The sequence below is a fragment of the Neovison vison genome, chromosome 12, assembly GCF_020171115.1.
Source record: "Neovison vison isolate M4711 chromosome 12, ASM_NN_V1, whole genome shotgun sequence".
Lineage (NCBI taxonomy): Eukaryota > Metazoa > Chordata > Mammalia > Carnivora > Mustelidae > Neogale > Neogale vison.
This window is the reverse complement of record NC_058102.1, coordinates 68,346,790-68,363,484: the sequence shown is the minus strand read 5'-3', so window position 1 is coordinate 68,363,484 and position 16,695 is coordinate 68,346,790. Positions and strand designations below refer to the sequence as shown.

General features: G+C 38.2%; 1 protein-coding gene across 1 annotated transcript in view; it reads right to left on the bottom strand.

The window, feature by feature from the left end:
• Positions 1-16,695, bottom strand: part of ITPR2 (inositol 1,4,5-trisphosphate receptor type 2) — a 498,632-nt gene that overhangs the window by 223,809 nt on the left and 258,128 nt on the right. The window contains exon 35 of the mRNA XM_044226478.1: positions 5,229-5,419. Coding sequence (XP_044082413.1) covers positions 5,229-5,419 — 191 coding nt within the window. The remainder of the gene's footprint in view (positions 1-5,228; positions 5,420-16,695) is intronic.

Here is a 16,695-nt window from a genome sequence, read left to right as displayed (position 1 = left end):
GATTTCATCATGTAAAGATATGACAAACCTGAGAATACTAACCAGAAACATGACGTTGGAATTTCAGAGATGTGCCCTACCTTCTCGTGGCATCAAATGTCTGAACTTTAAATAGAGTCTGGTTGTCTGTTTGAACACTGCTTGGGTCACCTTTTTCACTTACAAGGTAAGAGACAGGTGGGTAGGTATAAGATTTTCAAGGATATATATATATACAAGGTGAAAAGTTAGTAAAGCCACTGTTACCAGTATCTAGGATTTTAATGGACACAGGACAGGTATTCAGCAAATTAGAATAAATTGAGGTATGCTTGAGGAACAGCTTAAATTGAATCCATATGTATTTCTGGTCATCTGGAACCAACCTTATCTTCCCATGGGGACGACTCCTTGACAAATCCTTTGAAGCAGTATCAGCACTTCACAAGGGTTTGATGACATTTAATACTATTTCAAATTACATCTTTTTGATAGATATTATTGGTCCCCTACCCAACAGCCTTATTTCATCCTTTTCCTTGCTAATAGGACCCCTACGTTGTTTCTCAATTAGGCAGCAACATTGTCAGGGAAATGAGCCCCCTCAGCTTAGGATCACAGTGGACTAGTTTATGTCAGTCATGGTCATTCCAGGTCCTCTGACAGGGCTTAGTCTAGACATGATGATGTGATACTGTCCTTGCTAATAGGACACTGGGTGAAATCAGTTGAGCAGGCAGTGATGTGTGTTAAGGGAGGCAGGACCAACTCTTGAAACTACCTATGGCTCTTAAGACAGCTTAAGAATGTGAACCCAAAATGTGAGGCAGCCCCGATATGACTCTTGGAGACCAACCTTAAGAGAAAGACCAACAGTGTCAGGGCTCTGCTCTCTTGAACTACTAAATTAACCAGCTCAAGAAGAGCCCTACCTCCAGAGTCCTTGCTATGTGAAATAGCATATTTTTTATTGTTTAAGCCACTTTTCATTAAAATCATGTCAATTACAGCTGAAAGCATTCTCACTGACATGTTTGTAAAATGGGCTGTGGGCATGACAATTTACTAAACATTCTTTAATGACTAAAGCATCCCCTTTGGGTTTTTTAAAATAACTATGTTAAAAGAACAAAAAAAATATTCTCACAGAGAGCAATATTTTATTCACACATACTTATGACATATTTAGTTCAGCAGAAAACTGATTGTCAATTGCTATTGTTACTTTCAGCTACAGCAACACAGTTGGGGTACCACCTCTCTTGATTTCTTACGGCTAGATTTCAGTAGTGAACTCTCGTTTAACTCTTCCTTCCCTTCTTAGCAAAAGTGATTATTTCTACTTCAACTATTCTAATAAACTTTCTGAGAAAATTCTGGTGACAGTTAAAAGAAACTACCAGGAAGGCAATAACATAAATGGGAAACCAGATATTCTATAATGTGGGAAGAGAATATGCTTAACAAATTTATGACCAAATTTAATAAAATGTCACTAAAATGTGCTTATTTTTCAGATTACCTCTCTTCATTTCATTACTAAACAAATTATGAGCAGGCTCCTATGATGTGAATTCTGTCTTTAGCTTTTATTTTGATTATGGGGCAATTATGTAACTCTCTCACTCATTACTTCCCCCATGTGAAAAGTCAGGATAATGATACAATCACGTGGGTTTGCTGTGAGGATTAAAGGTAAGTACACAGAACAGCGTCTAACACATAGCTACCACTTATTATTCCTCAATAAATGTTTGTGATTGTCACTGTTGAGTACTAGTTACTTGTAGTCATGACCCTTCTTAACAAATCCAGTGGTTATTTTGTTGTCCTTGTCTTACCCAACCACTGCGAAGCATTTCACACAATTGCTTCTACTCTGTCAAACCCTTTCTGCTCGTGGCTTCTGGGACATCTCACTTTCTCTATTTTCCACCTATATCCCAACCTTCCTTCACCAACTCCCAGTAGCTCCTGGTCCTTTCTTGTGAGAAATCTCATCCAAGTCCATGGTTTTAATATCATATATGCTGGAACCTTCCAAATTTATATTTCCTGTTGGACATCTTTCCAAACCACTCTGGACTCATATATTCATGTGCCTATTTGACATATCCACATGGATATCGAAAGAGACATCTCAAACTTAAAATCCCACACATAGAATTCCTAATTACAGTTCTCCCATTCTTCCCTATCTTAGCAAATGATTCAATCATGTCATATCCTCTCTTCTTCTTTCCAACACCCCACAACTCATCCACCCATCTACCATGTCCTGTTGGCCCTACAACCAAATACATCTAAAATTCATCTCCTTCTTTTCAGTACAATCAGTACCTCTGTTAGTCAAGATGCCATCATTTTTGCCTCAGTTAATACAAGAAAGTCACTGCTTCTATGTCTGGACTCTATAATCTACTCATCATGCAAAGTCCAGTGATCTTCTAAAAAGTAAAGTCATGCTTATTGTCTACTGAAGATCTCCGATGAGTTGCCCTCTCTCTTAGAATAAAATCCAAATGCCTTACTATGCAAGTATCTACTTGATTTGGCTCCTAATATCATAATCTTCTCCTTTGTTCACTCTACTCCTACCCCAATGTGCTTTTCTTGGCTCCTCAAACCCTCCAACTTCACTCCTGCCTACGAACATTTGCATTTACTATTTCCTCCCAGTCAAAATCTCTGTCCTCAAATCTTGAATAGATTATTCCTCTACTTTGTTCAGGTCTCAAATCAAGTGTCACCTCAACAGAGAAGAGTTCCCTACTATAAGATCATTCTCCCAGTATGTCTTCACCATGTCGTTACCATACCTTATTTTATTCGTAGCTGAGTTTTATTTTAAGATTTTATTTATTTATTTGACAGAGAGAGACACAGCAAGAGAGGGAACACAAACAGCGGGAGTGGGAGAGGGAGAAACAGGCTTCCCACTAAGCGAGGAGCTGATGCATGGCTTGATCCCAGGACTCTGGGATCACGACCTGAGCAGAAGGCAGATACTTAATGACTAGCCCCCTCCAGATGCCCTATTCATAGCAGTTTTAATTACCCAACATTATGTCATTCATCTAAGAGGTGAGAATGCATGTTCCATGAGAGCACAGGGCTCACGGCTCTATCTTTAGCACACAGTAGTTGGTATTGAGTTTTTACTAAATATGTATTTATTTAATGAGTGTACCAACCCATGCCCTGTCTATGCTGGCTAACACTTCTATCCATCTTTCATCTGAAATATTCTACTCTTTTCACTCTCATAAACCTGACTCCTCTTCTTCCTGACCCTGCCTTTTATCTTTCATATTTGGCCATTCTGCCACACCTGGCCTCTTATAAGATTCTCTTTGTTTTCCCTATCACTATATTCTCCCTTTTAGCAACACCATCCACTGTCCTTGCTCCAACGAATATCTCCGAATATAGGCTTAACTTCCAATACATGTAATAGCCTGTTAATGTGATTCAGCAGAGTAGCAATGACCACAGCCAACCTCCTTCTACTGTATTCTCTCCTTCACCTCTATAATAAAAAGTCTTACTAATAACACCTAGTTTCCAATCATCAGTGCCTCTTAAACACCTCTTTCTTGCTCTCTCCACCGAAGGCAGTTCTGCTGACCCTGCCTTCATTACTGAACATAATCCCTGTTTCTTCAATTCATTCACACTGCCACCTGGCTGAGATAGTTAGTGATGCTTTTTTTGTTTCTTTCTTTCCTTCCTTCTTTCCTCTTCTTCCTCTTCTTCTTTTAACCTCCCCCTCCTCCTCCTCGCCCCCCACTTTTTTGAGAGAAAAGATGGGGAGGGGCAGAGGGAGGGAGAGAGAATCTTAAGCAGGCTCCGTGCCCAGTATGGGGCTGGATCTCACAACCCTGAGATCGTGACCTGAGTGGAAATCTGGCGTCAGACGCTTAGCTGACTGAACCACCGAGGCACCCCAGATATTCAGTGGTTCTTAACTAGTCTGTCCTCTTCTAGTCTCTTCCTGATGACTCTTTTCTGCAAACCAATAACTGTTTTCATTTTATTTTATTTTATTTTATTTTATTTCTTTTCAGTGCTCCAGAATTCATTGTTTATGCACTTATGCACCACACCCAGTGCTCCATGCAATATGTGCCCTCCATAACACCCACCACCAGGCACACCCAACCTCCCACCCGACCCCCCTCCAATATCTGTTTAATAACTTATAATGACATTTTCACCCAAACTTTCAATGAGTTATAGCCTTCAAGTACTTCATACTGAGTCTAACTTGTCTTTTTAATCCATATAGCACTCAACTATTAAAACTCTGAACCTCCACCAATTATCCTACATGTGACCTCTCACAATATTTATTCCAGTTCATGTCTTGACTATTCTCCAAGCCAAACAATTTCCTCAAACCATATCCTAATTCACTCCATGAAATCACCTGCAATTATGTGGGTGGGAAGATTTCTGGTATGGTTTGAATTGTGTCTCCCTAACAAAACTCATAAGTTGAAGTACTTCAGAATGTGACTATAATTGTAGATAGGACCTCTAAAGAGATAATTAAGGTAAAATGAATCCATATGGGCAGCTCTCATCCAATATGACTGGTGTCCTTATAAGAAGAGGCAATAAGGATACAAACACGTATGTGCACAGAGGAAGGACCATATAAGGACACAGTGACAAGGCAGCCACCTGCAAGTCAAGGAGAGGGATCTTGGGCTTCTATCTCCAGAACTGTGATAAAATAAATTTCTATTGGTTAAATTGCCCAGTCTCTGGTATTTTGTGATGGCAGCCTAAGCAACTGAATACAATGTCTCTCTTTACTTGATGTCCCAGAATCTAGGCCAATCACAGGATTGGAATACTATGCAAATAATGGTGCTTCCACTATTTTCACCAAAGGAGTATAAAAGAATACTAACAGATAAACTACAGCAGGGTTATGAATATTTAATTTATTACCTGAGAACTTATGGTAACTTATTTTTCCAAGTTTTATTATTGAGTTTTATTTTGATATTAAGATCCATTACTATACTATCAAACACATTAAATAATACATACTCACTAAAAATAACAACTTTTACCTGGAAGCCATGCTTTTAAAAAGAGTAATATTGATAGGGAATTATAAAGTAAAGCCTGGTCCCCAACTAGAACTTGATATTTTTCACCATATTCTACTTGTATTACTATATATGTTAAAAATTATAATTTAGAAAATGGTAAGCCACTGCATGTTCTTAATGTACCTGTAACTTTTCAATAATATTTCTATAATCCCAAGAAGGCCCTCCAAGAGCTTCCTTAAAGCGTGGTCCGGAGCGAGCAGATAGTCTCCAACCCATGGCAGCTCTCTGCACCATATTGGAATGGCTCTTCAGGAAAAGGGTATTGACTTGGCTGTCCAAATCCACCGGAATAGCAATCCCACGATTCTTTGCTGAAAAAGAGAGAATTAAAATATTTTTTCTCTTAATTTAATTTGACTACAGGTTCTTATACATTAAAGAAATAATCTTATAAACAGAACAAATGAAGAAAAAGACATAACTTCTGTGATGTAATAAACAGTATGTGACTATTCTTAATAATACTGTATTATCTATTTATAATTTGCTGAGACAGTAAATATTAAAATTCTCACAAGAAAAAAAATTGTAACTATGTGAGGTGATGGATGTTAACTAAATTTATTATGATAATCATTTTGTTATATATGCATATATCAAATCATTATTTTATGCCCTTAAATTAATATAATGTTATGTATCAATTATATCTCAATAAAACAAGAAAAAAAATCAAATCTTTAAACTCTGCCGTCAAATTATCTTCTATAACTACAAAAGCTTTTAACCTGAAAGCATCTCAATTCTTAAGACCAATTATTAAAGTAAGTTCATTAAACATTCAAGACCTTATTTGATTTCTTGCTGATTAATGTCTGAAATGCACTTCATACAGCATCAATATAGAAAACAGTATAAAATGACCATGCAAATTTGTGCTTTCCCAGCTGCCATGGAAAATAAGAAAGCAGACAGAAAACACATGATAAAATCCTGCCAGTCTGTTCATTAGTATAATTGATGTGTATGTGTGTATGCATACACACGTGCACACACAAAATTTCACATAGTAAAACAGCTGAAAGAAGAAATAAAAACTTTGATAGTATAAAAATCAGCATTTGAAAGGAGCACATTGTGCATGTCCTTCTTTCTAAAATTCACTAAAATGTATATTTTATCAGACTTATATCACAGTACTGAAAAAAATGAGAATGCTTGCCATAAGGAAAACAGAAATGTTGAGGCATTTTTGCAAGCAGAATGAAGACAGGATTAGTCCCTCAGAGAAGGAGGACATTCACTGCTCTACAAGCGATAAGAGAACAGGTCTTCCTCAGAACAGAGTCAACCAACACCAAGGGTGGTAACCGGGGATAAGGGAATTGTCTGGGCAACACATTAAAGAACAGCATGTGCATCGCTGGAAGCTAAGGTCCTCCCCGCTCCGACTAGCATAAACAGTGCAGTTAGCAACAGCAGTATTTATCCAGAGTATAAAATTAGGGAATCACAGAAAGGTCCTCTCATGAAAGTGAAATACCTGCCTGGAGAGAATGCCAAAAGAAGGTGTCAGGACTTGACAGAGAAGCAGAATAGAGCTTGAAGTAACTCCGGAGATCTTCATCAAATACGTAGAATAGGGGACAGAGAAGAGGCAGCACAAAGAAAAATTATACAAGACTCTAAGCCCTGAGCAAAGCTCTCCTATTTCAATATTATCAGTATTCTCAGCTGGTCTTCTGCTTCTCACACACACACACACACACACACACACAGAATACCTGTGTATCATTTATTCAGCCCCTCACCCAGAAGTCTGGGTCAGACCTGGCATTTATGCAAGCATGCTAGTAGAGAAACAGACCCTTAAAACTGGAGTGGGTCCAATGCAGTCATTACAGACCTTTACAACCGCGAGCACATGACCAAGAATCATAGCGCAAACTAAGAATGTTAAGAATAACTGGCCCCATTGAAATCAGAAATGATTCAGGGAAGAACCAAAAATATTTAAATAAGTCTGATTTTTGTCCTCAGAAAATGTGGGTAGATACTACTTCCCCCAAATTAGCAACTCCGAAAAAGGAAGAGATTTTGGAAATTAAAATATAATTGCACAAATAAACACTTCAAAATGGCTGAAAAAGAAAAAGATAAGAATAAAGACCAAGTTAATAATCTAGGAAAGTCAAAGAACCTTCTAGAACATAAAGCATAAAAGATCAAAAAGGGGAGTAAAAAAGAGAGAATATGAAATGGAAAGAGTCATCCAGGAAGTCAAATATCTAAAACCTCTAAGTTACAGAAAGAAATATCAGAGACAATGAAGGGAAGAAATTATTAAAAAAATAATAAATGACAATTTACTTTATCTGAAGAAAGATGTTATGTCTTTAAACTGAAAGGATCCACTGTGTGTGAAACAGAATTAAATAAGCATATTGACCATATTCTGGTAAAAACTGACAATGCTATCATCGGTTGAGTCATGCCACCCAAAAATATACGTTCAAGTCCAAATCATAGATACCTGTGAATTTGACCTTATTTGGAAATGGGGTCTTTGCAAATGTATTCAAGTTAAGATGAAGTCATCTTAACTTGACCTCACTAAGGCCAACTAAGGCCCACCCTTATCTAATACAAGCGCTGTCCTTATAAGAGTATAAAATTAGGGAATCACAGAAAGGTCCTCTCATGAAAGTGAAATACCTGCCTGGAGAGAATGCCAAAAGAAGGTGTCAGGACTTGACAGAGAAGCAGAATGGGGTAAGGGAAACAGAGACACACAGGAAAGGGACACAGAGGGAAGAACACCATGTGAAGATCAAGGCGGAAGGATTTACGCAATTTCAACTCAAGGAATGTCAAGGGCTGCCAGCAAACACTGGAAATGAAGAAGAAGGCATGGGGTCTCGGGGTATGGTGCACTGACAGCTTGATTTCAGCCTCCAAAATTGTGAAATAATAAACTTCTATTTTTGTAAGCCACCTCACTTGGGAAATTTGTTATGGTTGCCCCACAAAACTAATAGAAATGCCAATAGCCAAGAAATAAAAAGAGGATTCCTACGGAAAAGAGACAGGCACCAACTTCTCACCATCAATATTGTATGCTAGAATCAGTAGACTAATATGTTGAAGAGCTAATGGATAACAAATTTTGAAACTAGGAGTTTATATCCATCTAAACTGAAAATCAGAAGTGATACCCGGATAAAAACATTTCAGAACATGTAAGTTCAGAATTTTTTCTCTAAACCCATGATAAAAAGCACAAAAAAGAGAGAAAGGAATCCAAGAAAATGTCAACATGAATACGAGAAACTTTGGAAAATGAATATGAGCCTGAAGAAGAGAATAAAGCAAGACACACGTGAAGGAAGATCCATTAGATGTTCATGTTTAGGAAATTGTCTTCCATTTGGAAAAGTTTCAATATCATTACACTCCATCTTTGTCTCTAATGCTTATAGAGTGAAAAATATTTACTTATCATAATATGGTAAGGTCCGATCACTGATGTTTAAATCTTATCATCCTCTAAAAGATTTCATTATATTTCCAAATAGCATACAAATTTCAGAAATAATAACAACATAAACTCAATAAACTACTAAGCAATAATCACAACATAGGGCAGGAAAGAAGAGGTCAAAATGAAGGCAATATGTTATGTTCCTTATTTTTCAGTGTGGAAATATAGGTATTATTTACAGCTGTTAAGTCAAAAGACAGAGATGTAAGGATATTATTTAAAGTTATCATGATAGTCTCTGTCAGACTTCTTTTTTAAAGATTTTTTTATGTATTTGAGAGGAGAGAGAGAGAGAGAGCATGAATGGGGGGAGAGGCAGAGGCAGAGGGAGAAGCGGGCTCCCCACTGAGCAGGGAACCCAACATAGGGCTCAATCCCAGGACCCAGAGATCCTGACCTGAGCTGAAGGCAGATGCTTAACCGACTGAGCCACCCAGGCACTCCCGAAGATGTTTTTAATGAATGAAACTAGGAAAGACAGAAAAGAGAGAGAGAAAGGGAGAGAATCTGGTTTGCTTCATATAATGAAAGGAAAGCAACAACAGTTGGCCTTACTACCTCTGCCGGTGAAAATTCTCTTAAGTAGAAGAATACTTTAAAACTTCTTTGAAGATATGGTCCATATATACAATGGAGTATTATGCCTCCATCAGAAGGGATGAATACCCAATTTTTGTATCAACATGGACAGGACTGGAGGAGATTATGCTGAGTGAGATAAATCAAGCAGAGAGAGTCAATTATCAGTGGTTTCACTTACTTGTGGAGCATAAGAAATAACACAGAGGACATTGGCAGATGGAGAGGAGAAGGGAGTTGGGGGAAATCGGAGGGGGAGACGAATCATGAAAGACTGTGGACTCTGAGAAACACACTGAGGATTTTGGAGGGGAGAGGGATGGGGGGTTGGGTGAGCCTGGTGGTGGGTATTGTGGAGGGCACATATTGCATGGAGCACTGGGTGTGGTGCATAAACAATGAACATTGGAACACTGAAAAAAAATTTAATTTAATTTTAAAAAAAGAAACTTCTTTGAAAACAGATAACCTTAGCTACCAATGCAAAAATTTACCGATTTAAACAAGAGCTGTAGCTGAAATCTAAGGAAATACTGAAGCTCTAAGGTAACCCTAAACCATCAATTGCACCGCTGCCCAAATTTCCCTCGTGAATGTTTTCCTACATTCATGGTAAAGGTCCCTTTTCCAAAGCATACATGGTATCTGTTTATGTCCATTACACACAGCGGAGCAACCGCACTCCCGTTCCTTCTGAAGGACAGATGGCCTCGCCACTGCCAGGCTGCACATATTTTTATAAATACTCAATCCTGCACCATGATCAAATCCTGGCGAGACTTTGATCCCTGTCTGGCTGCTACACATAAGCTGGGCTCGCTCTGCACATTCGGAAGTCAAACAGAAGACAACGCTGTTATATGTTATTTTCTAAGCGACGAAGAAACAAAAAATGTATAAACGTCAACATTTCTCAACATATATCATAACCGAGTTTATGCTAACACTTAAAAAAATTGAGGAGGGGATTGGGATTTATCTCCCCTTTAGGAATCAAGTACATTAGCTACAACTGACCATCAGCTAAGTGCCGTTGCTATGAATAGAACTTACACAAAGAAGGACTCAATGAATATTTTTCTAATGACACCAGTGGAGATGCAGTCCAATGGCAGGACGTCTGTTAGTCTCAGCAGTACAGACTTCTAATTAGTGATCTCAGGAGAATCACACCCACTCCAGATATTTCTGCCACAATCCACTACAGCCAACGGCACAGGCAGACCAGACTCAGGAGAATTCACTATCTCAAGCTTTGTTGAAAAGGTTTTTTGTTTGTTTGTTTGTTTACTTTCCCCAAACTGTACTACTTTAATGGGTATCTTCTAGTCTTCTGTCCTAAGACAAATTGTGCATTATAAATTAACGGAGTAAATTAAAAGCTCTTTACTTTCGCCTGCCTAGGATGAACTCTAGCCAAGGGCTAAATCACAATTTCTAAGTAATAAAAGAAAATTCACTATGCAACTGGGGAAAAGAGAATTTGAGTTAAAGTAAGTCAGCTGCAGAAACAATGATAAAAAATTTTCAAGCAATTATAAAAATATTAATTCCTTTAAAAGTATGGCTTGAAATAGATTCTCTGCACCGTCAAAATATTATAAATAGTAATTCTAAAGCAGAGATGATAATGCTAATTAGCATTCCATATATTGTTTAAAAGTTAAAGCAGAAAGGAAAAATTGTGACCAGGAAAAGAAAAGAATTAATTCATGATCTCACTTACAAAAACAATAACTAGAATATTTTTCAAATGCAACCAAAAATGTAATCCAAACTTAGCTTACTTTTACTAAATTGGGAAAATTCTGGTATGAATAGTACCATATAGTGAAATGTGAACTAAGATATATTTTGGGATTCCTGGTTATTCCCTGCCCCCATCTCTCTCACTAAGAAAGAACTAATGAATTTACTACAGCAGTCATTCTTCTGGCCTGTAGCATTAACTCCCAACTGTGTGCTTTAATAGAAAGAGTCACGTTAAAGTTTAAAATGTTTCAAAAAGAAATGTTCCTGTTTCTCTTCTAAATTAGAATGAAATTGGGAAACTACCTTGTTAAGGATGTTTTGTCAGAGAGTAAGTATATGCAGTTCTTTAAAAAAACTAATAGTAGAAAGGATGGGCTGTTATTAATGCATTTATCTTTTGTAGAGCTCTGCCTAGCGATAGCTAGCTCTCTAAAATGAGCCATCTTTATTCACTGGTATTTTGATGATTCGGCTAAGCTACTAATTAGGCTTATAAATCCTGAAAATTCTCTGGATATGACTCATCTTTGCTGTGATTTTAAGATACAATCAAAATCTATTTCTAATTATTATTCATTAAATATTGAAGATTAGGTGAAATTTTTTAATTAGACAAAATCACTGATGGTATCTGCCAGAACCAAATCTCTGAGAACACACATATTGCAGTGATAGATGCCATGGAAAAAAGGCTTAGATAGATAAACTAAGGTTGGGGAAAGGCAACAGAGAGTATCGGCAGGAATTAGAAGCTCTGCTAGCTTGTCAAGCCACACTGGACGGGCCCGTAAGCATTAGAACAGCTGGAGCACAAGGAAGGGGTAATGCGGGGCATGGTGTGGTATTTCTTCTATACTATGTCACAGTGTCCAAGACTCTCCCGAAACACTAGTGTTAAATGTGAAGAACATTAGAGATATGAAATGCATCTTTCCTGTTTGGCGTTCCAAGGACACTGAATTAATCCCCAAATTGAATAAAGACTATAATTTTATGGGTTATGCAGTAACTACCATTGGCACACCTGCCCGGTCATCTAGAAAAAATAAAAATAAAAATAAAGAAAAAAAAATGATTCCATACCTTCTACCTTAATAACAAAATCTGGTCCAGACAGGACCTCGCAGTTGTAAACAGCCACTCCCGAAACACAAACAAGCAGAGAAACGAAAACCATGCAAATTCTCAATATCTCAGACTGATCAAGGCCATTTTGAAGATAAAAGAAAATCTATAAGCCCAATGGAAAATAAATTTCTGTATGTCAAAAAAATAAAATAAAATTATATAAGCAGTGAGTGTTACACACAACTAATGAATCACTGAAAACTACCTCAAAAACTAATGATGTTCTTACTATATAGTAGCTAACTGAACACAATAAAAAACAAAAACAAAATAAAAAATAAAAATAAAATAAAATAAATGAAAAAATAAATTAAATAATAAAATTTCAAATGAAAAATGAAAAAAATTTTTGTCTTATCTTGTAACTTATTCAGATTTAACTTTTAAAAAGGAATAATGATGTTTTTAAAAACCAGAACTATGGGGGTACATTGTGTCAAATTCGTCTTACAATCAACTACAACCTCCTAGGTAGATTAAAACAGATTTTTTGTTCGTTTAATAGACACTGAATTTCTCTCCTCAAAGGGTTACTATTTTCTACATGTTCAAATTTTTTGGGAACAATTGGCTTGAAGATTGATGTTCATTATTCAAACCATTTGTAGAAGTTATTTTACAGAATTTCCATTTGGAAAAAAGATTCTGTTGCCAACAAAGTACCCAACATTAATCCCCCCAAATCATTTGAAGATTATGAAACACATGGAGCAAAATTCTTTTTTAAGTGAAATAATATGGAAGTAATTTTTGGATGCTTTTTCTCAAATTACTTCTAACATGTGCTATTGTGTTTTATATAAAAGAGTAAACTGAGGAATAGGAACTGACCAAGAGCATTTAAGACTTTGCATAGCCTCAATGGCCCTACTATTTCTCAAACCGCAGTGAACACCATGGTGTGCATTTATTGCAGAAGCCTCCATCCTTACCAGTTCCCAAACCAGCCTTAACTTATCTCATGGAGAGGAGAGTAGAGAATGATAGACATGTGTCTGCCTTACCTTCCAGCTAGGCACCCCCACAGGGAATGACATCGCCTGGGAAATCACATTTATTACCACTTAAGACCCTGTATCTTCCTTTCAATTTCAAATTTGACATAACTTGGGAGAAAGTGAGCAATGGAGGTAACTATCGGTAATTTCCTCAGATACAAATCACTCACAAGCACCTCAGCTTTTAGAAGCTTAGGAAGTTTGTTCAGATAAACTGAACGTGATCCGCATTATACATTCACAACTGATCATGGCTTCAGTATTAAATGCTTATGAAGTTTTACCAGAAAAACTGAACAGGACATAATAAATGCACAACTGATCTCAGCCTCAATACATTTGAGAGTAGCAATAAAAATTTCTGGAATATTCATCAAGGAAAAAAGGAGACAGATAAACAATAGGAAGCATTCTTTTTCTGTAAGGACTTCCTCCCCCACCAAACCCTTAACTAACTTAACTCACTAATCCCTTTCCTTCTTTTTAAGTTATCTGAAGATTGTATGGGTTCATTTCATGTACAGCTTAAATTAGCATTTTGACCCACATTTTGTATCTTAAAGTACCAAACAGATAATGCCTGTTTTTGCCGATTGGTGATGGCAGACCATCACAAATGCCTGCTAGCTTGGCAGTTTCAAAAGTCTGGTTCTGTCCCCACCTGCCTGTGTGACCTTGGGCAAGCTGCCTAACCTTGATGACCTCATATCCCCATGGTAGAATCTTAAAGTTTACCACACTGGCCAATACTCAGTAAATACTCACTGCTCTCAGGAATGTCAGCATTGACTAAGGAAGCGCATGCTCTTGCCTTTTACTCCTTTGGTGGCTTTTTTTTGTTTTGTTTTGTTGTTGTTTTTTAAGATTTTATTTTTTTATTTGAGAGAGAGAAAAAACACAGAAGGAAAGTGAAGGGGAGAAGCAGACTCCCCACTGACCACAGAGCCTGTCATGGGGACTCGATCTCAGGAGCCTTGGGATCATGAGCTGAGCCCAAGGCAGATGCTTCACTGACTGAGCCACCCAGGTGCCCACTTTTCACTACCTTTTGTATCTAATGTACAAACAACGAAGAGAATTAGAATTAAGAATTTTTGGTGATAGGGGCGCCTGGGTGGCTCAGTGGGTTAAGCCTCTGCCTTCGGCTCAGGTCATGATCCCAGGGTCCTGGGATCGAGCCCTGCATCGGGCTCTCTGCTCTGCAGGGAGCCTGCTTCCTCCTCTCTCTCTGCCTGCCTCTCTGCCTACTTGTGATCTCTGTCAGATAAATAAAGAAAAAATATTAAAAAAAAAAAAAAAGAATTTTTGGTGATAGATGAGTTGAGCTTATACAGCTGGGAGCACTTTACAAATTGTAACGTGTTATGTAAATGTAACTGTACAGAAGGTCCCTGAGTTAAACTTTTTGACTTTACAATGGTGCAAAAGTGATACACATTTGGTAGAAAAATCGCATTTCGAAGTTTGGATTTTGATCTTTTCCCTTTTCCCAGACTAGCGAGATGCAGGAGGATCCTATCTCGGGATGTTGGGCAGTGGAGGCCAGCCGCAGCTCCCAGGCAGCCACACGCCGGGAGAGTTCTGCACCTGCATGTGAGTATCTCAGTTCGACACTTGACTAAAGAATAAAGGCTTTGTTTTAGGTGACTTTGCCTAAATGTAGGCTAATGTAAGTTTTCCAAGCACGTTTAAGGCAGGCTAGGCCAACCTATGCTGTTCTGTAGGTTCGGTATATTAAATGCACTTTTCGACTTAGATATTTTCAAGTTAGGAGTGGTTTATAGGGATGTAATCCCAACATAAGTTGAGGAAGACCTGTAATAGCTATTTGCATGTACAGGAAATGTGTTGACAAATTTGTGAATGCCCTGAACGTTGGCTTTGTGTTCTCCTGACTTTGTTCTCTTGACTTTTGCTTAAATATGTATCCTCTTTGTTCTCTCCAATATTATAAATTCTTACATATTTGAATTGTGTTAAATTGTACTGCCTCTTTGTATTCTTAAAAGAGTTGCTGAGGGGTGCCTGGGTGGCTCAGTAGGTTAAGCATCTGCCTTCAGCTCAGGTCATGATCCCAGGTCATGGGGCCCCATGCTGGGCTCCTTGCTCCGCAGGGAGCCTGCTTCTCCCTCTCCCTCTGCCTGCTGCTCCCTCTGCTTGTGCTCTCTCTGCATCAGATAAATAAATAAAACCTTAAAAAAAAAAAAGGAGTTGCTGACGCACAAAAATGTTTTTGCACCTGAGCTGTAAAAGGTCAGATAAATCCCTACTCAGCAAGCCAAACTGCCAAGTTCTAGTTTATACATTTGGGCTTCCTAAGACAGGCCTTCTGGGGTAACACAGTACTGCATGAACTCCCTATTTGGAGAAACTTGGATTTTAAACCCAACTCAACTACTTAGTCATTGGACAAGTTACTTAACCTTTCTAAGCCTACATTTCACTGTCTGCACCATCCCTAGCCCTTGGGTTACTGTCAGTCAACAAACACTCATTAACCTGTGTGGTCAGTGCCAGACACTTCCAGGTCCTACCAGTCAGTGAGTCAGGCAAAGCCCCTGCATTTGTAGTTTATATTCTAATGGGAGAGGCAGACAACAAGAAGGAAAAATAAGTAAATAGGTAAACAAACAAAATGCTTTCAAATAGTGCTACGTACTTAGAGGGAAAAGAAGTAGTAAGATGGGATCAGGAGCAGGAGGAAGCTGGGACACTGTGTGGGATGTTCTGGAACATTTCACTGAGCACTTCTATTCTGAACATGTGACAGTTGTGGGGAAGAGGACCCAGAGAGAGGAAACAGCACGCACGAATGCCCTGAGATGAGAAAAAATCTGGTGTAGTCTAGAAGCAGGGGGAAGGCCAGTGTGGGTGGAGCAGCAGAGCTGGGGGAGGACGAGTAAAGGAAAAGGTAGAAAAAAAAGAGGCTCAGATGATTGGGGCTTTCTAAGCACGGTAAAGAATACAAATTTCCAGCGCAATGCACAGTAGATGAGTGATATGATTGGATGTACATTTTAAGGTCATTCTAACTGCTGGGTCGGGAATGGATGCCAGCAGGACAGGAGTAGGGGTGGGGAGTTCAGTAAGAAGATACTTCTGTAATCCATGTCACAAGACAGTGAATTTGGACAAGGGTGTCATGCAAGATAAAGAAAAAATATATTTTGGAAGTGAAGCCAGTAGAACCTGCTCTGGTGCTTAATGGGAGTGAACAAAAGAGGACAATCAAATGTGACCAGTAAGGTTTTCAAAGAGCACTAACTGTAAAGTAGTTATTCTTTAGAGTGGGGCAAAAATCTGCCTCTTCGCAGCTGCCCTGTATTTGTTATAATCTTAGTCCTGTAAAAGAAGTTCACGATCAACTCTGAATGTTGCGACTCTTAGGTCTTCCCTCAGACCTGTCTCCTGCACCTAAATATTTCAAATGCTTTCAATCATCCCAAGGTGGGTTTAGCTCACTTTATTACAACGGATGCTCACCTCTGAATGTCTCTTATTTTCATTATGTTTTTCTATGCACAGCAATTCAAGAACAAACAATTCCATCACAAAGCAGGATTTGCTTTCCACCTTCTTCATCCTAGACAATAGCTTTGGGATCAGCACCTCATAATCATTGTCCCTGAGAGACTAACAGGGGAAATAA